Here is a 27827-nt window from a genome sequence, read left to right as displayed (position 1 = left end):
TCCAGGTGTATATATGGAATCTGAGGCGATAAGTGGCTCTATTTTCTCTAGAATCGCCACTAGCCCTAGGATGATGGAAGGTCGGAGCTTTGGGTCAACTCTGCCACCAGGCAGGTGAGCTTCTGCATGTGGAGAATGAAGGTGTGGTGGACAGATTCCAAGATGGGCCCTGATGATACCTGATTGCTGGTCTTCACCCCTTTTACAATCCTTTCTTCCTGCGCATGGGTGGGACCTGCGACTTCCTTCCAAACAATATAGCGTGCCACTTCCACGATTGCGTCACATAAGATCGTAACTTCTGCCTTACAAGCAGAAGACTCTTTTCTGTACGCTTTGATGAAGGAAGCTGCCATACTGTGAGCTAGCCTGTGGAGAGAATCCAGTGGCGAGGGACTGAGGATGCCCCTGGCTGACAGGCGACAGCAAAGCCCTTGGTCCAACAACCCACAAGGAGCTGTGTTCTTTGATGAACCACATGGCTTGGAAGCAGATCCTTCCACGTCAAGCCTTCAGATGAGATCTTAGTGCTGGCTGACACCTTTGCTGCAGTCTTGTGAGAAATCCTGAAGCCAGAGACCCAGATAAGCCATGCCCAGCCTCCTGCTGCACAAACACCATGAAATAACAGATACGTGCTTTTAAGCCACCACACTTGATACTGTTTATTACATAGCAATAAATAACTAACACAGAAGCCAACACAGGGAAAGAAACAGAGCCAGGAGATGGAGACAAAATCCTAATACACCTTGTCCGCACCTCCAAATCCTACCACATCTGATGCCTCTGAAGCCCTGGCCTGCACCACCGGAAATTCTAATCATATAAGCAAACAGAGGTCCTTTTCTTTGATCAAGTTAGTTTCGGCTGGGCTTCTTTAAAATGTAACCAGAAGAATCTCAACAACAAAAGTGTCCGAGGATGACGGAAGCGAGGTAGAACCAGCAGATCTCAAAGTCTGAAGGGGAGTTCTGCCAGACGCTCTTTCAGTTCCGGCATAAGCTAAGGCTCCAGGTGGGATAGGGGACTTGATGATTCTAACGAGAGTCAAAAACGTGTCACGTACACTGAAGAATTATTAACCCAGATGGTCGAGTCACCAAATCAATTCTCAGAACCTCCGCCCTGGTATCAGATACAGGCCCATTCCTCATGTGTGGAAGACAATAAAAGTAATCTTGCAAGACTTAAAAGAGAAAAAATACATATAAAAGTATTCCATATAATGCCTGCCATATTGTAGGTGCGAAGCAAAAGGTGAGGAAAAAATTCAAACATCTCATTTTTTTAACTGAGGAACACTATTTACCACCTCCACGAAAGAGCTCTGTGAAATTCACGGAGACTTTACTCAGTAAGTGTTAGCACAGACTTCCAGGGGGTTGCAGGACTCAGGCGGCACTGGAAGACTTTGGGAAGCTCTGACTAGCTTCAGTGATTCTTCCTGTGCCCACAGAAGACAACTCAGGGGCCCTGAAGTGGTGGCAGCTCTCCCAAGGAGCCGGACACTGATTTCAGGACTTTCCCTGTGGTATCTTTCGTTTTCCCAGACAGCCCATAAGATGGGTACTATTATTGGTCCCATTTTACAGATGAGGACTTGAGATTCAGAGAGAAGTAAAACCAAGGGCCAAGCTTACAGAGAGCGAGGAGAAAGCGCAAGCGGCGCTCAATAAATGTGTATTGAAAGGAAGACTCAGGAATGTATCCATCCCAAGGATCCCCACCTCCCTGATGGACACACTTTCTGCTTGTCTTTGCCTCAGACTCGGCACATCTGAGGAACTTTGACTAGGAAGTATAACCTGCAATGAGGAGCCTGAGACTCCGACAGAAGCATGAGTAGGAACGATGTCATTGTTCATGTGACACAAGTCTAACAATACCATGGGTCACTTCTGAGCCACAAAGCACTTGCGAAAAAATCAAATAATCTACTCTGATTTCTAACTTACAATCCTCAACGGGTTTTTTTTTTTCTTTCTTTCAAAAAACCAGTGCGTGCCTTCTTCAAATCTACTAAAAGCTTTATTGCACCAGGTGATTTCAATCTCGTTTACTGTTTTCTAAGCTCTTTCGCTGCCCATTCCCCCATCCAATCTTCTTTCCACCATGGATTCTGAGCTGGACCGTAAGAAAATTCTAGTGAAATTAACAGGCAAAAATCTATGAAATCCAGATTGAATGGGGACCTTGAGCCATCATTAAAGACGAAGTCCTGTGAAGATCTTGGAACACTATGGAACACACGCGGAACACCTTCCTCATCAGTTAGGCCGTCGGCTTCGCCCGCACGGGGAACGACGGTGCTGATGAAGCTTTCCAGACTGAATACGCAGAATGAGTCAGTCGGCAGCACTTGAAATACCATTACAAACAATGTGTGTCAAACGGTGTATAATCAGCACGCTCAAGATGCTTGATAGCAATCACTGGCAGTGTACTCAGAGACACTGGGGTGGAATTTATAAATTTTAAATGAACTTTTGCCATTTCTTACATCAAATCTTCAAAATGACTGCTACAATGCAAAAAAGCTTCAAACTTCCTGTTCCAAGCCAGGGATATTCACCATCCCCGCCCGTGTCTACCACCCAACTGTGACTCTCGGTTCTCCGTGGCCATGACTCAGTCAGTTCCCACTCCCTGCAAATACACCTTAAATCTTTTGCCACGACCTGAGAAGCTCAGATCAGAGATGTGATAACTTCCAGAACATGAATAATACCGCTGTGACTAGTATGAAATACCTGACTGAGGAAAACAAAACAGTCATAACGATGATGACGAAGAACATTTTTTTGCCTTCAGAAAAAGCCACGGTTCTCGATCGGCAAGAGGAAGCGTGGCCCTCAGGACTGGACATTCCATCCAGCCTTTTTACACAAACGAGGTTTGCTCTGTCACACCTTTAAAAAAACAAACAAACCAGGCACAGGAAGATCAGGGGAAAAATGAGTTCTGAGTAATGAGTCTATGAGAAATGTGGCTAAGAGTCATAATAATCTATGACCCTTACTTTTTCACACAATTAGACTCTTGAAGGGGGGGATTTTTCCTAAGCGAACTATCTTCTGCATCCTAGAACTCTAGCCTCATTTCTCATTCAGCAGCTTGCAGGAGGGAAGAAAAGGGAAGGAGGCCACCACGAGTCACCATCAAGTTAGATAAAGCAGACAAGGCTTGCTTTCAGAAACCTAGTTCACCATAAGTACAGAGGTAGTATCTACGCCGAAATGACTTTAAGGGATTCTCCAGAGCAAAATGCAACAAAACAAAACAAAACACCAAAAAACATTAGTAACAGCAGAATCCCATCAACACTGCACTACACTGGTTATTAGTGAAAAGATGGATCGGATAGTGTTCATTTTTAATTCATAGACTCTACTTGTATATTCAGTACAAAAAGAGCACTGCAAGTTTATAAAGTCATTTTTCTGCCGCCCGCGTAAGTACTGAATTATTTAAAGCTCATTTGAAAAACACACACACACACCTGACGGTTTTTAAAATACTGTTTGACAACAGCATTTTCAACATCTATAAAAATATGTGCTAGAAAAGCAGATTCTGTGCACAGTGTCTTTCGTTAGCAAGTCCTAAGGTATTTTTTACCCACCAGTGTGTCACATCTCACAAAATCATTTGAGAGAAACAAGGGGGAAAGGTGACCCTTTGCTCAGAGTTCAAATCACTTGATGATATATATATATTTATATATATATATATATATTTATATATAAGTATATATATCACCCGGTGAATCTATATCACCCTCAAAGTAAAATTAACTGGTTCATCAAAATCTGCACAATGTCAGTTCCACTGGGAAATCTTCCCTCCAATGACAAAATCGGAATTCCTGGATAAAGTGACACTACCAATGAGCGTTCTCTCCAAAAGACTTCACCAAATACAACTGTGATGAGTTTGCATGCCATCAGTTGGAATCCCTCAGAGAAACTCAGAGACTTGTAAAAAAAATGTTTCTGAAATACTGTCTGGATCATGAAATCTCCATGTTTTCTTTTAGAAAGAACACTTGGTTTTACTAATATCAGTCCACAACTTTAATGAAAACACACATGGTAATCTCTTAAAACAGAAAAAGATATTCCCCCTGAAACATACATCCTTCCAGAAGCTGATCTAGGTTCCTCCCACCACCGCTTCCATTTCCTTTTTCGTATCTGCTCTCAGGCAGTCTTTCTAATTCTCTTAGTAGCTTGCCCACTTGATTTGTCTCTTTCAAAGAAAAGACACTTCAATGACCAATTCTGTCATATTTTTCCTTTTTGGTTTTTTTTTCCTATTTTTTTTAATGTTTATTTATTTTTGAGAGAGAGAGAGACAGAGTGCAAGCAGGGAAGGGGCAGAGAGAGGAGGAGAAAGAGAATCCAAAGCAGGCTCCAGGTTCTGAGCTATCAGCACTGAGCCTGACGTGGGGCTTGAACTCATGAATCATGAGATCATGACCTGAACTGAAGTCGGTCATTTAACTGACTGAGCTGCCCAGGCGCCCCATTCCTTTTTGGTTTATTAAATTTTCCTTTCATCATTATCTTCCTCTAATCTTTCATTTGTTCCATTCATAGCTTCTTAAATTGAGGGCTTATGTTATTTACTTTGTAATCTTTCTTGCTATATTATTTAAAAAACACTTCAGACTTTGCCATAGCCTGCAGGTTTGATGTGGGGTATTCTTACTGTCTATTTATAAAGTTTCTTTTTAAATTTCCTCTTAAATCAGGGAGTTACTTAAATATTTCCAATTGATTATGATTATTGGAATTGTATATTTCCTTTGGCTCATATTTAGTTTTGTAAGTCTTTATTAATATTGTGTCATCAGAGAACATGACCTAGAAATCTCCTTTTCTTTTTTTTTTAGCAAGTCTTTTTTTTTCATTTTTTAAGTATAATTTATTGTCAAATTGGTTTCCATACAACACCCAGTCAGTGTTCATCCCAACAGGTATCCTCCTCAATGCCCATCATCCACTTTCCCCTCTCCTCCACCCCCTCCCCCCCCATCAACCCTCAGTTTGTTCTCAGTATTCAAGAGTTTCTTATGGTTTGCCTCCCTCCCTCTCTGTAACTTTTTTCCCCCTTCCCCTCCCCCATGGCCTTCTGCTAACTTTCTCAAGATCTACATATGCGTGAAAACATATGGTATCTGTCTTTCTCTGACTGACATTTCACTCAGCATAATCCCTCCAGTTTCATCCACATTGCTGCAAATGGCCACATTTCATTCTTTCTCACCGCCAAGTAGTATTCCATCGTATATATAAACCACATCTTCTTTATCCACTTGTCAGTTTATGGCACATTTAGGCTCTTTCCATAATTTGACTATTATTGAAAGTGCTGCTATAAACATTGGGGTACATGTAACCCCTATGCATCAGCACTCCTGTATCCCTTGGGTAGATTCCTAGCAGTGATACTGCTGGGTCATAGGGTAGATCTATTTTTAATTTTTTGAGAACCTCCACACTGTTTTCCAGAGTGGCTGCGTCAGTTTGCATTCCCACCAGCAGTGCAAAAGGGTTCCCGTTTCTCCACATCCTCGCCAGCATCTACAGTCTCCTGCTTTGTTCATTTTAGCCACTGAAGGTGCCCTTGTAGCCTCATGTACAACCCTCTCTACTGCATGCAGGCACCTGTGGTCCCATGTGGGATAAGGCGGGGCGCTTCACCCATTCTCGCCTGGGTGCTGAGATGCCTTTTCAGTCTTCTGAAGCCTCAGTTCCCTTTTCCTGTTTGAGTCCCTGACTTTGCTTTCCAGCTCTGTACTCAAAGATTCTGAATCTGACTTTTCTTTACTGCTCACTCTATACTTCTGGACTTGGGTCAATAACTCGGCTATTTACACTTTGCCTTTTATCTTTAATTGGGCCAGCCACCCCCTACTCTGACTTTACTCCACAAACACACATTTATCGAGTAACTGTGATGTGCCAGGCACTGTCTCAGACTCCGAGGACAGATTGATGATATCCCTGCCCTCTGGGCCTTTAAAGGAGACAAGCAAGTTAAGATTGATGACAGTATGAAGATACTCGTGAAAATATGCTACTATATATTTATATTTTACCAACACATTTTTTCTACTGTAAGTAATGCACATTCACTGTAGGGAATTTGGCAAAAAAAAAAAAAAAAAAAAAAAAAAAGAGATAAAGGAGAAAATGATAAACAACTCCATAACCTTGAGTTAACCATTAATACTATTTTTGGATATTTTCCTAGTCCTTTTTGTGACTCTTCTTTGGGGAAAAAATTGAAATCACATTATATATAATATGTTACATTCTACTTTCTACCCTCATCTTAAGATTTTCAAATTTAATGGTCATATTTCCAATATTTAACTCCATTAAAATAACTTCTGAACATACCATTTTAATGGCTATATAATATTCTACTGCATCGTGATTTATTACATCATTTACTCTATTGGACACTTAAGTGGTTCCCAATTTTCCAGTACTTCATGACAACAAGTACACTTCTGTTGATCTTTTTCTGTATTTCTGGTTATTTATAATTTGGGCAGGTTCCTAGAAAAATAGTTACTTAATTAAAGGGTATAAACTTTTTACAGCTCTTGATACAGATCATCGAATTACTTTTCAGAAAGTTTATACCAATACGCAGTCCCACTGGAAGTTTATGTATACTCCGATTCACCAAATCCTTGACAACAGTGATAATTTTTTAATCTCATTAATTTAATGAGTAAAATAGCTTATTATTTTTAATTTCCCTTTATTTGGTTAATGATGAATGTTCATATTACACATTTATTAGCCACCAATTGATTTTTTTTCTGTCAACTGTCTATTGATGGACTTTTTCGATTTGCCTATATTTTTCCTTTTTTTTTTGTTTTTTTTAATTTTTAACGTTTACTTATTATTGAGAGACATAGCGTGAACAGGGGAGGGGCAGAGAGAGAGGGAGACACAGAATCTGAAGCAGGCTCCGGGCTCTGAGGTGTCAGCACAGAGCCCAATGTGGGGCTCGAACCCACAAGCCATGAGATCATGACCTGAGCCGAAGTCGGACACTTAACCGACTGAGCCACCCAGGCGCCCGGCCTATATTTTTCTTATAGTTAGTATTACTTACCACAAAAAATTGACCCTCTTTTTTTCCTAATTTCTGTCTTGTGTGCTTTCTACTTTGACACATGACATATTTGGATCTGGGGAAAAAAATTGTTGCCTTGGCTTCATTTGAGATTACTATATTCATTGCTTTTATCCTTAGAAATTTCCTCCCAACTCAAGAACTGAAAAACTTCCTTCGCATACCCTTAGACATGTTTTACATGTTTTTAAAATATTCTAAACAAAACCTATAAGAAATCTGTTTTCACATATACTGAGGTAAAGCTCTAACTTTAGCTTCTCCCAAGTAGTTAAAAAATTCTTCAAGCACCATTTGCAAAATAACCCTATTTTCTCAACTGATTTCTGATTGTGTCTTTATTATGTTTGTGGCCTATTTGGTTCTTCAAAGATGTAGAAAAAAAAAGTATATCTTGGAATCGAGGAACTATGGTGATATAAATAACAGAGGAGACATATACTGCTAGAAATAAAACTTATTTATTTGACCTGTGTGTTATAAATGACTACAAAATTAAAATGCTCTCTTCTTGAATTCAGAGGGGAACAATGTCCACTTAAGGAGAGATAAATTAGAATCAAATTATTTTATCTCTCATATAAGCTAATGAGAAGCCAACTTTAAAATGGAAGGAGTCTGCAGCCTGTTCTCAGCTGGTTATCACAGAATAATTGATGCACTAAATGACTTCAATTCATAGCACGGACTGTCTTCATCTTGCATAATTTCATCCAAACCTGAATGTAAATGGAAAAGTCCTCTTGCCTATTTAACTCCCATGACTTTTACCTAAAAATCACTTAAGACTGCAGAAGAGGAAGGAAGAAATTAGCAAATATAAAGAACTTTCAATTTGAAAACATTCCTTTCTATACTGAAAGGGTAAGAATTAAGTAAATACATCAGAACTCTCCAGAGATGTGATTTATCATCTTATTAGTTGAGAGTGAATATTTAATTGTATAACATTTATCTCCAATAGTGACTCCTGAAAAAAATTCCAAACAGGTCAAAGTGAATTCTAAATACTCCAAAGGGAAATAAAAGTGCTTCACAGAGTTCATTATTTTTTTTTAATGAAAAAAATATTAGTAAAAAGAAAATCAAGTTGAAAGAATTGCTACATTTGGTAATTAACTTTTCAGAACAAAAAACACCCTTTTGCTATAAGGCACATTACACAATTTAGTTAAGATGCACTTATTCCTATCATCTTTTAACACAGGATATAGAACTTTTCCACTTTTTAAAAAATTCCTTTTTACAATACCCCCCAGTCCCCATTACCTGAGACATGCTATGAACCCGTGTCTTACGCCTGTCACCAAGTCACCAGCACGGATTATTAACAAGCCTAGTTAGTTAAGCACAGATTAGGTAGATGCCACCATCCACACACTCACAATTATATCACAGCATGGTGGCCAATTAGTTGCAACCTGGGTAGTAAGCCTTATTCCAGACAACTCCATGTTCAACCGGAAAACCAGCTGCTTCCTTATTTCTACCTACCGCTCTTCTCTGTTATTCTGAGCCAGCCAATTGGGTAAAGCAGGCCCTAGACAAGGTCTGACTAATTTACAGACAGCAGGCACCTTCCATGCTGGTGCGCTCTGGTTGGGATGGAAATTTCTCACATCCCCCTCTGTGTATGACGTATACATTTTAAAATAGAAAGGCTGTCCAATTACGGAAAACAATATGGGTCATACACCTAATCAAAACTTACTCAAATCACGTTAGTGCCTAACTGAACACTGTTTCTGAATCACACAAGGGCAAATGAAAGGAAGGTAATGCTTATACACACAGACATTTAGGAATAATAATTTATAACTCTTCATTAAAAATAAAATAAAATAGATACCGTATGTTTTCACTCATATATGGATCCTGAGAAACTCAACAGAAGACCAGGGGGGAGGGGAAGAGGGGGAAAAAAGTCACAGAGAGGGAAGGAGGCAAACCATAAGAGACTCTTAAATACTGAGAACGAACTGAGGGTTGATGGGGGGGTGGGGGAGAGGGGAAAGTGGGTGATGGGCATTGAGGAGGGCACCTGTGGGGATGAGCACTGGGTGTTGTATGGAAACCAATCTGACAATAAATTACATATAAAAAAAGTGAAATAAATAGCACAATACATTGTATAAAGCGAAAGCACGGCAATTTTAGAATGTTTTCATACGTAGGAGGGCCTTCATTGGTGCTGTCATTGCTGCAGTAGCTAACACTTCCTGAGGGCTTATTCTGTGCCAAGCAGTGAGCTAAGCATGCGACATAAATTACTTTAGGTTTTTTTCCGTGAATGCATGCATGCCAATTTCCTCATTTATCTTTGTGTCTAGTGTAGCTCATGGCATGGTTGTAGATACTCAATAAGTATTTGCTGAAAGGTGCAACTAGAAGGAACATGCACGTAGAATGTTAAACTTCTGAGCCCTTTCTCTTGATCTCAAGTGATGTATCATCTTCATGAAAATTATGGCTGAGTTGATTCATTTGGGAAACTACTGTAACATAAATCTCTATCATGGGGTATATTCTAAACTAAAGGGGATTATGAATGATACTGTGATAATGAAGAAAAATTCTGAATCGCAATCCTAAAGTGTTTCCTATTATATATATCTATGCGGGACACAGATGTAAAATAAATGCTGGATTATTTAAAAGAAAACAACAATAACAATGACAAAAAAACCCCCCAAAACAAAAACACCTGTCACAGCCAAGAGGAGCTGCTATGGACTGAATTTTTCCCCACCCAAAATCATACGTTGGAAGCCCTAACTCTCAGTGTGCTAATATTTGGAGATGAAGCGTTTGGGAGATAACTGGTTTAGATGAGTTCATGTCACTTTGTGCTGACATTAGTGCCCTTAGAAGAAGAGACACCAGAGATTAAGCTTGAGTCCCTCCCTTGTCCTCCCCACCATGTTACAACACAGTGAAAAGGCAGCCATCTGCAAGCCAGGAAGAGATTCGGCACCAGAAACCGGCCATGCTAGCATCTTGATCTTGGACATCTAGCCTCTAGAACTGTAGGAAAATAAATTTCTGTTGTTTAAGTGACACAGTCCATGGCATTTTGTTATGGCAGCTCACGCTAACCTATACAGGTACTAAGCAGATATGAAGACTAAATATTATGTGGTATCCTGGAAGAGATTCTGGAACAACAACAACAACAACAAAAGGACAATAGGAAAAAACTAGGAAAATCCGAATAAAGTATGGACTTTAGTTAATAATCTGTCAATACTGGCTCATTAATTATAAGAAATGTACATACTAATTTTAAGATGTCGAAATTAGGTGAAAATGGGTGTGGATTATAGGGGAACTTTTTGTATAGCTTCACAATTTTTCTGCAAATCTAAAGACATTCTAAAAAATAAAATTTATTTAAAATACTTAAGTATATAAAACCTGTGTCTTCAGTCTTTCCCCCCAAACAATCCATCATGTTATTTATTTTTGTTCTTAGCTACAGTTAAAGTATATCTTTATCCATTAATATTCAGGAAGAAAGAAATTCCCCATAAACATTATCTTAGTCATTATTTATAGAACATAAAATTGTACTATGTTCTTCAGGTCTCTTAGTATATATAATCTAATAAGAACCACGTGGTATTTCATATCACACAGCTTCTTGAAAATATGTAAAGCACACAAACAAATTACACGCAACAAAACACAACTTACTGAAAAGGAAATGACAAGTTGTCCTATTTCACTAATTAAAAAATTGCAAATAATAGCAAAGTTACAATTTTTGTTATGTATCAAATTTCAAAAAAAAAATTGAAGAGAATATTCAGGCTAGCCAGGAAGTGGGCGCCTTCTGTTTTTTTCTTTCTTTTTTTTTTAATGTTTATTTATTTAGCTTTGAGAGAGTGAGAGACAGAGAGAGAGAGAGAGAGAGAGAGAGAGAGAGAGAACAAGCAGGGGAGAGGCAGAGAGTCAGAGTGTCTGTTGTTCCAGACAGAATCTGAAGCAGGCGCCAGGCTCTGAGCTGTCAGCATAGAGCCCAACGGGGGGTTTGAACCTATGAACTGTGAGATCATGCCCTGAGCTGAAGTTGGACACTTAACTGAGTCACCCACGCGCCCCAAAGCGGGCACTTTCATACGCTGTCACTGGACTATCAACGAGACCAACTTACAGAAAGCACATTGATAACATGCATAAAAAGCCATGAAAAGAATTCAAACCCTGAGATCATTGATTATATTTCTGGGAATCAACTCCAAGGATATATGCAGGCTTGGGAGCCAAGACTTGCAAAGGAGGTGCTGACAGACATCCTCACTTGTCATTTGAAAGATCAGGTAGCAAGATTAGTATGTAAAATTAGTGAATGAGAAAATAAACTTAAGGAACCACAAAAGGAATCCTGATGCAGCCGTTAAAAATCGAGGCTTTTGACCTGCGCTCACAACAAGTTAAAGGAAGAAGGGGGAAATTTACTTGCGTGTGAGGGTAGCGCTGTGTGATCGGATGCCAAGACTAGTTTTCTCCGGGCGGGAGATCATGGGCAATTTGCTTTCTTCACCATGTGTTTAGAGATTTTCAACTCCTCTACAACGAATTTGCAATAATCAAAAGATTAGCAACTGAGAAATTAGGTTACATTTCCATTTAGCTGCTGCTTTTTTTTTCAGTTCAATTATTTATGTAATTTAACCAACTTCTGAAAGAAATTGTCATACAAATCTCTAAGAAAAGAATAACTGAAGAAAAGTCAGTCGTCAGATGAAATTGTCTTTTCTGTTTTCCCCGCGCCTCCTGTGCAGCTCGAAGTTGACTTTGTCCGGCTGGTCCAGGGCAGGTCTCCCCACTGTCCACAGGCTTGGACTCCAGAGCCAGAGAGATGATTTATACACCCCCTTTCCCTCAAGGAGTTCCAATTCTAGTGGCAGGGAAAGTTCCCTGCCTCAAAATTTCTCATTCTCATCTCATAAAATCTGACTCCAGGGAATCATTGCTTTGGTTAAGTATTGCTCTCACCTTGAGTTCTGCTCAACTACAAGCCCTCCTGGGAGGCAGACAAATTAACTAACTCTTTTATAGGATTCATATAACTTTCCTTTATGGGAGCCTGTAAGGAGGGGAAGGAGGAAGTGTGTAAATGGACATCCAAGGAATGCAGAAGAAAAATCTCCCCTGCTTCACAGAATTTGCTCAGGACAGCCCTGGAATGTTGATTCAAACTTACCTCCTTAACAGGCTCCAAAACCATGTTTCCATGAAATAAAACAGAAGGTGAGTATCAGTGCTATAAACATTTGTCATCCAAGCTTATTAGAAAAACAAAACAGCCCCAGTAGATACAAACAAAAGATGGGATTATATATTATAAACAGAACCACCAAGACTTCATAAAATGCTCATCCTGGACAATGCTTAAACAGATTTGTGTATGCACACATATACGTACATGAACACGAACATGCACCAAACAACTCGGCATCGTATCATACCTACTAAAAAGGTTATGTTTTATTTTTTTATATTTTTTAACTAAGTTTATTTATTTATTTTGAGAGCGAGCAAGCAGGGGAGGGGCGGAAAGAGAGAGAGAGAGAGAGAGAGAGAGAGAGAGAGAGAATCCCAAGCAGGCTCCGTGCTGTCAGCACAGAGCCTGATGCTGGACAAGAACCCACGGACCGTAAGATCATGACCTGAGCCGAAACCAAGAGTCAGACACTCAACTGACTGAGCCACCCAGGCGCCCCAAAGAGTTTATGTTTTAAATGATGATACCCAGTGCAGTTCAACCGCAGACAAGAGCGATAGAAGAAATTGGCATAACTTCTTGAAAAACAACTTAACCCACCCTTGAAAAACATGGATCCCAGACACAGCCCTCTCTCCTTTCAGTCATCTGCCCAAACACCACCCCAACCCTGAAGAAAGGACAGTTCCTCCTTGGGTACATCCATCAGGTCATTTTTGTTGCAGGAGCTGTCTCCCCCAAGCATGATTAATTTGGGTATCACCGGAATTACTTATTTTGTCACTTGCTTGTTTATACAAACCCCCAATGTATATTCTGACCCTATATCCATTTGGGTTTTGTTTTATTTCCCACTAAGCTGCTGGAAATACTCCCACATTTGCACAGTTTAGAAAGGAATCTTATGCTTTCCTTTGGGAAAAGGTGTTACCTCTTATACTTCATTTTCCACTTTGCTATAAATAACCCTTTCTTCAATTTTCAAAGGATTTTGTTACTAATGCTGTTTGTGACTGAATAGCTGTTATTAGCATCTTTGGTTGAGGTGAACTCTAAATCTGTTAGCACACATTTCCATATACTGACAGCTGTCTTGTGAGCCGGCACAGACTTTAGCAAGCCTCGTGAATAATACTCGTCCTAATGAAAGATAATAAATTAGTAGAAATGTGTGATCACACCCTGTTCTTCTCAATGCCACCAATGCCCTGGCTATTTATTACCACTGAGGACAATAAATGACACTGCTCCTATATATATTTCACTCCAGTTTAAGTAACTAGTAGCTACCCGAAAGCAGTAGCTGTCAAAATTTTTGTGCCGTGTCCCACAATAAACATACATTTTAGATTTGACCCAGGTCACATACACATACAGCTAAAACATACATACAGAAATTTCTTAATTCTTACCCTTACTGTATTCAAAATTAATATTTCTATTTCTCCCTGCCCCCCCCCCACTTCTTTTCTTTCTAAATACTAGTTGTGACCAACTAAATTGATGTCAGGATCTCTTTTTTTTAAGCACTTTTTTTTTTTTAACATTTATTCATTTTTGAAAGACAGACAGAGACAGCACAAACGGGGGAGGGCCAGAGAGAGAGGGAGACCCAGAATCCGAAACAGGCTCCAGGCTCCGAGCTGCCAGCACAGAGCCCGACGCGGGGCTCAAAGCCACAGACTGCGAGATCGTAACCTGAGCCGAAGTCGGCCGCTCAACCAACTGAGCCACCCAGGCACCGCTGATGTCAGGATCTCTTAAAGGGTTAGAACCCACAGCTGAAAACCCTGCTTTAAAGCCCCGTTACTGCTGGGTGATGTCGCTGTAACTCAGGGACCACAGCGTCTGGGCACCGACTTGCCCCACGCCTCTACCCTTTGCTTCCACTCCAATCTCCACATCCCCCAAGCACTGTCCTTTGTCCTCATGGCTTTTCATTCTGTTTTCCCCCTCTTCTTTCCATTCAACTCACCGTGGCGTTACAGCTTCTGCAGGGCACATCTGCCCCAAGGTAGTGGCATAAAGCAAGCATTTTCTTTGACTCATACTCAGGAGTTCAGAGAACGCAGAGGGGTGGACAGCCTCTGCTGCACGACATCGAGGCTAGGTTGATTGTTGGCGGTCTCTGAAGGCCATCTGCTCACATGTCATGACAGAATCGGAGGGGATGGACTTCTAACACAGACCCCAGGGCCAAGTATTTCTGCTCACAAGACAAGAAACATGTTGCCTCCGAAGTCGTGAGGCACTTTTGCGGACATCTACTGATTACAGTGGGTCACAAATCCACCCAGTTGAGGAGGAGGTGAGCTGGACGCCACCTCTTGATGGTGGAGTGGCTAATTTCTAAAAGAACATGTCCGGCAGGAGATGGTGTGACAGTCACGTTCTGAACAGTTATTCCCCAACATTGCTCCTAATTCCCAGGCAAAGATCCAACAGCCTACTGTGTAGGGTAGATTCACATGCATGTCAACTAGCACTTCAAATGTGATGTAGCCAAGCTGACCGCTGTCCTCTTCTTCGGTGTCCCCTATCTCAGTACGACTGTGGGGGGCTGGAGGAACCCTTATGTTGTGTTTTAGACAAACATGCCAGAAACAACCTCTCACAAAATGTAAGCAGACGGGAGGAGAGAACTTAGCATGTAAGAGACGGGAGGATGAACGTAGCATGACAATTCCATGCCGTCTAAAGGACTCTATCCCATATGGAACACAGGCAGGTTTCATAGTCAGTCTCTGGAGTAAGACAGACAAGGAGCCATTCTCCTTTGGACAAGGACTCAACAGCTCACGCCGACAGCTGTTTATCTAGCAATTTCAGCAGTTATGTATGTTTTCGCATGCCCCACTGTGTCCCTCTCTCTGCACCAAGCACCCCTGAAAAAGGTTCTACTTGTCTAGCAGAACGTCACCACCTTTCCTTTCATACAAGCTCAGAAACCTTCAAGCAGCTAGAGAGGCAGCATGAGGGCTTAGAGCAGCAGTTCTCAAAGTGTGCTCCATGGGCCACGGAGGTCCCAGAGATCCTTCCAGAAGTCCGTGACGTCAAAACTATTCCCCTAGCACTAAGCCATATTTGCCCTTTTTGCTGTGCTGCTGTTTGCACTAATGGTATACAAGCAGTGGTGGGTTCAACTGCTGATACCTTAGCACGAATCATATGAATCGAGGCAGTGGCCCCCAACAGCACCCTCAGTCACTGCATTCTCGACAGCCACATATTCAAAGTTAAAAAAAAAAAAAAAAGCTAAGTTTTATTTCATAATGCTCTTAATAAATAAAACAGAATAGAATTCTTAATTTTCAAAATACCAGTATTAGCACACGTTTTTTGCATGTTATGTGACAAAACAGGAAATATGTATAACGTGCTTCAACTGTGTATCAGAGGCAAGACACTTGTCACCAAGAAGAGCTCTTGTGATTGGGTGAGTTGTGTGAAGAACCAGTAACTGTTTTCATGGACCAACCTCTCGTGTCATATTCACTTGGAAGAAAATCTGACAGACTATGGTTAAATAAATGGAAAATGATACCCACTTTCTCAAAAATGAACAAGATGAGCCTTCAAAAAAAAAAAAGAAAGTAGCTGACGATATTTATTGCCAGTGATAAAGTTTGAGCTTTCAAGTGAAAATCAGAATTTTTTTTGGAAATTGACAAGATTGACACCATGAAAGCTTCCCAATGCTTGAAAGACTTCTGGTAAAATCAGTGGTGATACTGACAAATGGGGTATTCTGATACTGTCTAATTAAATTCGTCAATGTTTACAGGTCTGCATAGTCGGCAAGCCAATATTTCCAAATGACCAATGCAGGATCTTAGAAAAATCATATGTGGGTAGAAGATCTGTTCAAAGTTTAAGACAGGCCAGTGGACCTTCACATAACAGAGTATGGCAGGGTTCACGGATATGGTTTCAGATTCCATAGTAGAACTGACCTTTAAGAAAGTACTGCTTGCCAACTGTGGGTACAAAGAAGAATACCCACAATTATCTGAAAAGGCTATTAAAATGCTCCCTCCTAATCTTCCCAAGGACACGTCTGTGTCAGGCCAAATTGTTTTTCACCAAAATGATATGCCTCAACAGATTAATTGGGGAAGCAAATACAGGGGTCAGATGCTTTTTTCTTATAAGCTGATCATCAGTGAGTTTTGCAAAAATGTTTATTGCCGTTCATCGCCCCTTTCTTGGTATGGAAAATATACTTATTTTCCATAAGAATACTATTTATGTGGATACGTATTGGGTTAGGCTTACTATGATTATTTTAAATGAGTTATTATTAGTAAGGTTATGATTTTAAGTTAATTATCATGAACGTTGATTTTTAAAAAGAGTCTCATATTTCCAATACACTCAAGACTGATAAATTGACAAAAACCAAAGCTTTTTTGGGTCCTCAACAATTTTTAGGATTCTAAATTGGTCCTATGACCAAAAAGTATAAGAACCACTGGTTTAGAGGATGAATTCACAGATCCGATTGCTGAAGCTTAAATACTGGCTATCCAATTTACTAGCTGGTATCTGTCTAGCTTTAATAAGGGATTTCAAATTTTTTATGCCTCAGTTTCCTCATCTCGTGAGAGAAGTAATTATTCCTCCCTCACAAAGTATGTGTAAAGAAGACAAGAGATAATACAGAGCTTACAATGGCGCTTGGCAGGTAAGAAGTCCCCCTAAAGAAAAGTCATTATTATTACGCTCCATGGACTACCAAATTGGCCTCAGGAACCTCTCTTCCATATGTTCCCTCCTTTTCCTTTCTCTCAGCCATTGCACTATTTCCGGTCTTCAGTTTCTTGTCTAGTGTAGGTCAACATTTAACTAGATTCTTGCCACCAAATCTAAAATCAGAGGTCAGTTCATGGCTGTTGCTCCTCAGAAACCAAAGTTTTCTACCTAAGAAGCAAGGTCAGAATTCATTAACCTACCAAGGCTCTCTACGGAGGGGCCTCATCCAGAGTGTTCGTGAAAAGTACCCTGAAGAACATTTGTTCTGTAGAGACTGCTTCATGCTAGCAATAAACCAGAGTGCCATCATCAAATAAACGGGAAACTAATTGGTTGCCCTGATTTCTTGCTTTCTGAAGTAATTTCCTGAACCTTTCAGGTGTTCGCGTGTCCTGTAACCGCTGGATTGGAAAAAGAACACACATGGGCCGAGTTTACTGACCAGGGAACGTTGTGGCAGGGACGTCTCAGGAACTGGTGTTTTGAAGGGCACATGTGGGGGAACACTGCTAGCTTTATCTCCCAGTATTTGTGGGCAGATTCTTTGCTAATTCCTGAACGTGTCATGCTTCCTGGATTTTGTTCTTTCTGTTCCCACTGCAAAGAGTAGTCTACCTATTATCTCCCAACACTCAAGGCATATATACCCTCCACCTTCCTCTGTGAAGTCTCCTAACTTCTCAAATCAGAGTTAATTATCTTTGTTTTTTGTTCCTTTGCTTTTATTGAACTAAAATCTTTGCCTCTGTTTTGTTTCAGTTAGTTGGTGGTATGTGTTTCACTAAACCGTGAAGTTGCTGGAGGCCAGGGGCAGGGAAGCAAGGAATAGAATACTGATTCAAGTCAATATCTAATGAGAACCCCAACAGCAAAGACACAAGAGACACAAACATTCTGTTTTTACTTAAGACACTCAACATTACTTAATGCTCAACATTACTCCCTCCTTACAGCTGAAGGAGATAACAAGTTCTAAAACAATGAGATATTGGCCTGCCTTATAAATGAAAAAAAAAAAAAAAAGAAGTAAAATTGAAATATTTAACGGAGGTCATAAAGGAATCCATCAGAAGATTTCAGACCAAAAGCAACCACAGAAACTACAGGTCTCTTCAGTGATTGCATTATGGTTCTCCAGAGAACAGAACCAATAGGATGGATGGACATATCATTTATTTAGCTATCTGATAAAATACTTTATGTATTTATATTTACATGTAATTTATATATAAATTTATTATAAGGAGTTGGCTCTCGGGCGCTAAGGAGTCCTATGATCTGCCACTCGCAGGCTGGAGATGCAGGGAAGCCAATGGTGTAAATTCCAGTCCAAATCTGAAGGCCTGAGGACCAGGGGCACCAATGGCACAAGCCCCAGCCCAAGGGCAAGAGACGGCCAAAGTCTCAGCCAAACGGGCAGAGAGAAAGTAAAGAATTCAACCTCCCTCCATCTTGTTGTTCTATTCAGTTCCTTCGTGGATTGGGATGATGTCCATCCACAATGAACCTAAGTTCATTCAACCAAAAATATTTACTTAGTGCCCACTATGTGTCAGGCAGATGATAAAGACACAGAGATGAATAAGAAAAAGTCCTTAGTCTCAAGAAGCTCCTACCCTAGAGAAGCAGTGGGGAAAAAAAAAAAGGATAAACTCTAATGGAGACAGTGTTTAAGGTAGAGAAATCTATAAACACTATTGAAACAAAAACAAGGAAATAATTAACTCTGTCTGGAGAAATCAGGGAAAGCAGCAGAGAAACAGGTTATTATTTGATTTGGGTTTTGAATGATAACCACGAGTTGACAAGGAGAAAAGACTAAAGGGCATGCCAAAGAGAGGGAAGAGAGCAGCACTCCCAAAAGCCCAGGCACACGTGGTCGGTATTTTGAGTCTGAGTTTTCACCCCTTCTACCTGTCTTTGGGGTATGGTGGGCCAAATGATGATTCCCCAAAGTACATCCATGTCCTAATCTCGGGAACTAGTGAATGTTACCTATATGGCAAGGACTTTGCAAGTGTGATCAAGTCAAAGACCTTGGGATGGAGTGATTATCCTGCCATGTCAGGATGATTCCTAAATGTAATCCCCGTGTCTTTATGGAGGCAGAGGGAAATTTGACACAGGTAGAAGAGGAAAAGGCAACGTGATTTTGGTGGCTTTTGGGTGACACGCCCATAAGCCAAGGAATGCTGGGCGCCATCAGAACCTGAAAGAGGTGAGGGATGGATTTCCTCCAGAGCCTTCAGAGAACACACAGCTCTGCCAACACCTTGATTTCAGCCCAGTGGTACTGATTTCGGCCATTTAACTTCAGAAATCATGAAAGCATAAATTTCCACCATTATGAGCCACCACATTCATGGTAATTTGTTGTAACAGCGATAAGAAACTAATACAGATGCTGTCTGCTATCTGTCTCTAGGATCATTTCCTGACATCCATGGAGGACTCCGGAATAATTTCACTCCCTTCATCTCTACTTCCTACGATTTTTCTGGGTGATTTCACCACCCATGTAGATAATCCACCCAACACCTTAACCTTAAAGTCACCTCTTTGCCTCTTTGACCCCAATGACTATCTCTGCCACCATTCCCCAATGTCACACCTACACAGACATGCTCATGAGTAAAACCTCCAACACCCTGTCTTCTGACTACCAGTTCCTATTCTCAAAGCTCTCTGCGTTTTCAACCTCAACAAAACCTCCTATGTCCTACCCACCCTCCCCCCTCCATTTGCCCACCACGTACAGGCCTCTCTAGTTCCCTTCCCTTCCCCACAGGCATTACTGGGACAACCCTCTCAGAACCCACAGGTGACCTTGCCAAGAAGCTCATGGAGCAACAGGTCCCTCACTTGCCAGGGATCCTTCAGAGCATGGCAGAGGTCCCAGCAATGTACCCATGGGCTCGTAGGTTTTTGTAAAACTTGTGAAAGTGGGAAACTGAACCACATTGGCTAAAACCGCTACCCCTACGCACGCCAACTTCTGCTGTCACACATCCCCCCATGTCAGGTGGCATTAGCGTGGCCATAGACATTTTGGGGATTCGGCTAAAGGGAAGTGGAGTTGAACTTACATCTAGTTTGGATTCAGTGGAATTTATTTACATGGTTGATGGTCAGTTCAGGGCAGAGTTAAGTCCCTGCTAGTCAGGGCAGTGTACAAAGGGCTTCAGAAAATCCTCCTAATGCCTACTCTGTGTCTTTTTTCTTTTTTAAAGATTTCTTTATTTGGGGGAGAGTGCACGTGGGGGAGAGAGGCACAGAGAGGGAGATAGAAGATCCAAAGCGGGTTCTTCCCTGACAGGCTAACAGTAGCAAGCCCGATGTGGGGCTTGAACTCATGAAACACGAGATCATGACCTGAGCCAAAGTCGGACACTTAACTGACGGAGCCACTCAGGTGCCCCTGTACTCTGCATCTTCAACCTGAACTGTGACAGGAGGCAGAGAGGCACAAGTTCCACGGCACTTTCAAGTGCTCTGGGACAGCCAGCATCATGCTGGTGTCAGTGCCCAGGGTCTGGAAAGTTCTCCCAATCACGGAGCGTGTAAAACCATAAATGGGGGAATTCGGTTCCCACTAAAACAGAGTGAAAACAGCCATGAAACAGAAGAATCTACTCAGCAGCACAGTGGATACAATTATAAATGTGCCATCCATTCGACTTTTCCTTTCCAAGAATCCTGCAAAATCAACTTTATTCAGAATTCCTGGGTTTGTAGCTCTCAAAAATATTTTCAAATCATATCAGAAGCTGTAAAGAAAAGTAATAAATAGATTCTTAGAGTTCTGGTAATCCAATGAATGAAGGGAAGTGAATCCTAAAAGAGCATCGATACTTAAGTTTCTTGCTGACTGGGCACAAAGTAGTGGCACCCCTGAGGAAAACGTGAATCTCCCACCCTGCCACTAAAGATCCTTGACGACACTCAAATCGTTCAAAGTACATTTGAGATTGGTCGCTGCACAGGGACACTTGGCAGAGGTCTGAAATTTTACAGCTTATATGTAAAAACACTTCGATGGAGGTTTCTCCGAATCAGAAAACAGTGCTAAAAATCTACATGAGTTGTAAAGAAACTCTCCTCAACTTTCAATAAAAAATTAATTTTGATGCACATGCTATTCCCTCTACAGAAATGCTATTGCCAAATTACTGTCATATGAACAAGAGATCAAAAGCACACAGCCAAACCTGGGGGGAAAATATTATAGAGGCATGCCAGGGAGTTAATAGAGTATTATATTACTTTTATGGGTTTTATAATGTTTATAGTATTTGTTAGCTCTTTAAAATTTGTAAATTGTTGTGCTTTGGTTTCTCATTTAAAATTTTTACTTTTGTTTCCAAGTTTGTATTTTTTTTTCTTAAAAAGAACCCACAAAACTGAATAGCTCAAACTCACAGAACTAAGATCTGCCCTAGACAGAACACTCATCTTCAATCCCTTGCCTTCGGTCTAACTGGGGGTCAACCCCACCTAATAAATGTAGAAGGAATGACAGAATCTGAAAACCACTCTTTACAGCTCCCCCTGAAATTGCCAATTCAGACAAGGGTCCTCACTGGCATATACTAAACCATAAGGTAGAAGGTTATTAACAAGTTATCTGCATGATATCCAATTATCACCTCACAGTTAGCTTTCCAATTGCGAAAGGATAGACGTATCCTTACAATGGAGACTACCTTAATTAATCGATTGAACTTGGAATTCCTAATGGCGGGACAATCAGGCATTATGTCCTTCCTGTCATGATGCAAGAAGATATTACACAGCCTTACGGCATCACGCCTATGAAGTATTCTTGCCAACAGCCCAGTTTAAGCTGAATGTAAAAACATTTGCACCTAACTTCCAGTTCACAGAAATGCAGAGGGGCTAGAGGAAGCAATTATATAACCCTACAAGTAAACACGCAGAGAAATCTAGAACTGGAAACAGTCTACAAAACCTTCACTAGTCTCTTCACAATTTTTCCATGATAGTTACTTCTCAATGTCCTAGAAAAATAAAAAGTAGAAGGACATCTTTAGAGTAAAAGGGAACAAAGAAATGTCATAAACAAATGTGTGAGCCTTAACCATATCCTAGTCATCTTTTATCTCCACTCCACCCACCCCAACCACCCCCAAAAAAACCCACAGCAATTACAAAAGACACTTGAAAACTGGTGAATTTTGGAATATAAACTAATTATTAGACAACATTGGGGAATTACTGTTGATTTTCTTCAATATGACAAGAGTAATGTGGTTATATAAAGGAACAGATTTTTTTAGGAGACGCACGTTGACGTTTTTAAGGATGAAGTTACTCTGATGTTTGCAACTTACTTTCAAATGGGTTAGCAACTTTGCGTTTGAAACTTTTTACAATTAAACTGGAACAAGTAAAAAATGTATTAAATCTTTTTTTCTCTCAATCTAAGCAAGAAGTTTTTAGTGGAGGCAAAGTAATTATTCTCATCAACCATTAACAATGAAGCAGTACCCAAAGCCTAGGGGCTAATGTTTCAGAACTGCCATATTGTACTAAAAAATCTCCTAGGGTCCAAATGCAGTCATGACCTGCTTAATTTGTGTTTATGAGGAGCCCATGGGAATTTTTAGATTGCTAACTGCCATTCTGGTAGGAAAAGTCAGGTAGGAACAAGAGGTAGGGGACAGACGGAATTGAAGCAAACAAAATTTTGTTTGACTTATTTTACTCATCTTTAGGAAGAAAAAGATTTCAAGTATGATTCCTTTCAGGGCCATTGCACCCTTCCAGCGACTGATGTCATAAAAAAAATGTTAAATCCTTTTATAACTTATAAAGACTTTCACATAGATTATCTCTCTGACTGCTTAAAACAGACTTAGGAAACAGAGAAAGCAAGTAATATTCCCAATGGACAGATGAGGAAAATGAGGCTCAGAGAGGCCACATGATTCACCTGAGGTCGCATAGCTAGTTATGTCGGCCCGGGTCATTCACACATGACCACTGTCCTCTAGCACGGTGACTGAGTGGCTGTCTTACAAGGGGTAACGTTCGTTTCTCTGGAGCTTCAGTGTTTGGACTAAATAGCCTCAGGCTCATCGTGAGAAACTGCAGAGGTCAGAGGTAACGCTTGGCATCAGACCCCCTTTCTTCCATCGACAGAAGGTGGAGGGGGTGGCAGGTGGGAAGGGGCAAGAGCCCAGTCTACAAGGAGGCAACCTCCTCAAGGAGTCTGCGCACTTCCCTGCTGTGTCACCTCCAGAGCAGGGACACTTCTTCAAACACAGTCACCTAGCAGGGTCCCAGGCCACGCAAGGAAATGAAAAGACCATGTGAGGCAAAGCAGTCATGGAAACAAGGTACAAGCAAGTACTGTGAAAAGCAAAGGCACCAGCAAATGAGTGCTATTACTTCAATCCGCTGGTCAAGCCCAACCCCTCACAGTGCCTAATGGCTGGGTGTTTGGAGTGGCTTCCCTCCATAACACGCTGTAACTGGGGGAAATTACTAATTCCGTGGCTTTCATAAAACACAGAGGTCCACCAAATGTTTGCTTGGCAGATTTTTTTTTCTCCCCAGAGGGCAGCTCATTAAGTCTGACAATAAAGCAGGCTTTGTTCTAAAGATTTACAGTGTTTTCCCAGTGCAAATTCTAATTGACAACCACTAGGAGAATAACAATGTAGAGCCAAGAGAGCTCTGGTTTCTTCCATTCTTCCAAGATCCATCTCAAAGAAGCACTCGCTTCTTAGTTTCCTGGACCAGTGTTTAGCTGGGTCTTTATTTAGACACCGGCATAAGCAGATGCTTGGGCATCAGAAGTAAGTTTATCATTCAAAGTAGTCAAATCTTAAAAACCAAAAAGATTTATTCTTTCCAGCTTCAAAGATAGGAAAATGTCATCTAATTCCCAGGCTCAGAATATTGGGTCCCTCCGTGCAGAATAAGCATGTTACCTAAAAATGGAACCATGCCTTTTCCATGGAAAGGGAGGGGGGACCCTAAAAAAAAAATAAAGTGCATGATGATTGAGAAGTCTTCAGAAATGGTTGCATGAGAATATTAAAGGCACTGCTATTCAATGGATCCATCATAGAATAAAAGTTCAAGTATCAGAGGGAGTAATTTCAATATGAATGTTGGGTGTTGTGGTCACAAACAACAGTCTCTCCTCTACACAGAGGACCAAGTCACATCAAGCAAGTCAGGGAGCTGTGAGTGACAAGGTATAGAGCGAGCGGGCTGTTCAGATAAGGGACAGACATTACTGGACCCCTTTTCAAAGAAAACTTTGAAGATTTTGTTAGGCTTTCTTCATGGAACTGTCACGAGGTAACAATACAGTTGCAAATGAATGGTGCTCAGTGGTCACATCGCTGCCTTTTACGGACCAGCTGGCAATGGTTGCCCACGACGGAAAATTAGCATGAAAGAAGGAACTTCAGGTTATGGGGCTGACGCACAGCCCACAGAGAAAATTCCCAGATAAAGTACAACACCCAACACGGCCACACGAACCAAAAGCAAAATAAGACCCCTGTCTGAAAAGAAAAGGAGAGAAAAAAAAAATCCTCCTCACTTCTTCCTGAATCTTCCTGAATTTCCCCCTTCTCCAAACAGCATCCAGGTCGCCACGGTAAAAATAAGCAAAAAAAACCCATGTGCTTCCAATAGCATATATAGATGAAGAGAAGTGAAACTGGTGGAAGATGTGGGAGAATAACACAATTCACCCTCCGTTCTCCTTTTTTTTTTTTAAGTTTCTTTATGTATTTTGAGAGAGAGGGACAGAGCTGGAGTGGGAGAGGGGCAGAGAGAGAGAATCCCAAGCAAGCTCCACACTGTCTCACAAAATGTGAGTTCAAGACCCGAGCCGAAACCAAGTCAGATGCTTAACTGACTGAGCCACCCAGGTGCCCCTCACCCTCCTTTTTCTAAGCAAAAACAGGGAAAGGAACCAAAGTGGGAACGCGCAGCACCCCAGGCAGGATCACCAGACCAGGAGTCGGGAGGTCCTAATTCTTATTATGCTAGTGTCTACCATGAGCTGTTTTAAAAAGCACCTTAACCTCCTGACTTTTCTTGTCCTCATCTGAAAAGGAAAGGATGCATCTTAATCAGCGGTTCTTAAACTGTATTCCTTGGAGCCCTCAGGTGCTATGGAGGTACGTCTAAGGCAACCACAGCAACACGGGGGTAAAGCAAAAGGAATGGGCCCCGTGCTTCCTCTCAACCTTAAACCATTCACAGTTGATCCATTTTATATACTGAGTAAAGTTGTGAGTAAAGTCTTTCGTTTAAAGAGTTCTAGTACCAAGAAGTTGTGAGTAAGGACTATTTGTTTTGTTTTGTTTTAAGAGTTCTATTACCAAGGCACTTCACAAGAAAAATAGCTTAACACATCTTGTGGACCAACTGAACCAACACATCTTGTGATTTTTATCTTTATAATTATTTGGTCTCTATGTGCCTTTTTGCATTACTATTATTAGAATCAATGCACATTAATGTTGATCCTTCCAATCTGTATATCAGGTTCTCTTATTCTTACTTCCAGGGCAAGGAAACTGAAACTCAGATAGGACAAGTTTACCAAAAGTCACAGGACTCATAGTGGACGGGACTCAAACTCAGGAATGTCTGATGTGAAAATGAGTCAGCTCAATGCTGCCCTTAAAGAATCAACTTTGCTGTAAAGAAACCACTGGTTACCTCATTATTATTGCAATTCTTTCTCCATGGAACATCAGGTTCTTCATTTGTATACTCTGAGAATAAACACTTACCCTGGCGAGATGAAATGAATAGCCACAAGTTCTGCCCAACAAGCAAATCTGTTGGGTACAGGAAAGCCCAAAACGTTGGCAAAGCCTCCAGGGCAATAATGGTTGTTAAGAACTTTCAAAGCAAACAAAACTCCTAGAAGAGAATAAAGAGCATACAAATATCAACAATCCAAATGTGGAGACAATCAACATTTACAAAGAAAATGAACTGAATGTAAAAATGATTATTTGACTATATCCAACTTCTTGCTTTGAAACACACTCTATTCTTTACAAGTCAACCCAGCTTTTGGTAGAAAGACAATGTTCAAAATGTTCAAGGCAATTGTTCTTCTGATGTTTCTTAACACAGAAGGTCGTGGTGACTTTCAGCATGCTAGAAAATATATAACCCATAAAATGGGAATAAAATACCTGAAATGGTACTAAATGCCACTGAATTGTTCACTTCAGAATCGTTAATTTTAAGCTATGTGATTTTTCAACTCAATAAAAAAAATAGCAGTAATGTGTATATTTTGAACCTCTATGGAAAGATGTGTTGAGGGCAGGACATGTTTCCTTTCTTCTCCCACAACTGGTTGCATGAGGATGTATCTTAAGAGGGAAGGGGGATGGACAGCAGGGAGGGTAGAGAAAAGAGTCAGATTTCCTTCTGTTGCAGGACTCTTTCCCTCCTCCCCTTCGCATTCTAATTCTTAGAACACCTACTTTAAGCCCCAATGGCAATTTCAGTCCTATGAGATACATATAGAGTGACTATCATAGTTGTTAAAACATGGCACGCATGTCATGGTAGGGTGTGGTGCATTTTAATGAAGTCATTGAGAGGCATACTCAATGTTTTAGAGAACTCCTTATCACAGATACACCAGCGGGTCTCTCCTTGGCCCCACCATGATGGAGCAAGTACATGTTTCTAGAACTACATCTCCTAACAAAACTACCTTCGAGCAGACCCTGGTCCAAACAAATTGTCCAAGAGTGAATGAGGCAGTTAATCAGTGAATGATTAACATAGATTAAGAGCAAGATCTATGTCCCTCCTGTGCTGCAATCATCCTTCTCTCCAAAATCCAAGCCCCGGCAATCTTTAGCCACTCAGAATTCAGTTCCCTCGCCAAATAGGGACCCACATTTCATAAAATGGCAACAGCCACACCTCTCTGTCTTCATGCATGCTACTTTAGAAATCTGCCTTACCTGAGAAACCTACAGCACAGTTCCTTCTGAAGCCAGGTTCATTCATAAATTCTGCAAGAGCAAATTCCAACAACAGGTACACCACCCCAGTGAGTAGCGAGAATGTGACGATGACATAGGAAAACCATTTACTTCCCAGTCTCCTTTCCAGATTGATTCCTTTCCATAGCATGGATGCCATATTGAAATACAAATGCCAATCGTCTGCATGGTGAAAAGGAGAAAGCAGTAGGCGCTGCCAGTCTTTCTGCTGGTAACACGTCTCCACGCTAAGGCAGGAGCCCAACAATGGCTTCAGAGGACTCAAGAAGAACCAGATGTTGACAGCCAAAGTTGCTAGGGTGACAGGTGGAATATTGTTGACCCCAACATGGAAGATTTGAGAAAGGAGCAGAATAAGTCCAGTATTAATTCCTCTTGATCTCCGCTGCATGGTTAGATATCAACCCAGTGATGGGAAAATGTGGTCAGGTTTTAGGCATCTGGGAAGATATACAGGGAGCTGAACCTAAAACATAAAATAAAATGCACATGAAAATCCACTAATTAAGACTTAATGCGCCAATAAGACATACTCATTCGAAGATGAGCTTACGTTATATATACATATACGTACATATGTATATATATATATGTATATGTATAAATATACATATGTGTGTGTGTGTGTGTATATGCATATATATCTCACACCT

The 27827-nt window shown here is 40.9% G+C and overlaps 1 protein-coding gene across 7 annotated transcripts in view; it reads right to left on the bottom strand.

Moving 5' to 3' along the window:
• Window positions 1-27827, bottom strand: part of RHBDD1 (rhomboid domain containing 1) — a 132967-nt gene that overhangs the window by 78079 nt on the left and 27061 nt on the right. For all 7 annotated transcript variants that reach the window (XR_003971025.1, XM_030326485.2, XM_032594527.1 and 4 more), the window contains 2 exons: window positions 27133-27640; window positions 25930-26062 (listed from right to left, as the gene is read on the bottom strand). Coding sequence is in view for 6 of the 7 variants with exons in the window: in XM_030326485.2 (XP_030182345.1) it covers window positions 25930-26062; window positions 27133-27565 (566 nt within the window). In the remaining variant the exon portion in view is untranslated. The remainder of the gene's footprint in view (window positions 1-25929; window positions 26063-27132; window positions 27641-27827) is intronic.

This window comes from Lynx canadensis, chromosome C1 (assembly GCF_007474595.2).
Source record: "Lynx canadensis isolate LIC74 chromosome C1, mLynCan4.pri.v2, whole genome shotgun sequence".
NCBI classification, from domain to species: Eukaryota; Metazoa; Chordata; class Mammalia; order Carnivora; family Felidae; genus Lynx; species Lynx canadensis.
This window is presented reverse-complemented; position numbering and strand designations above follow the sequence as displayed.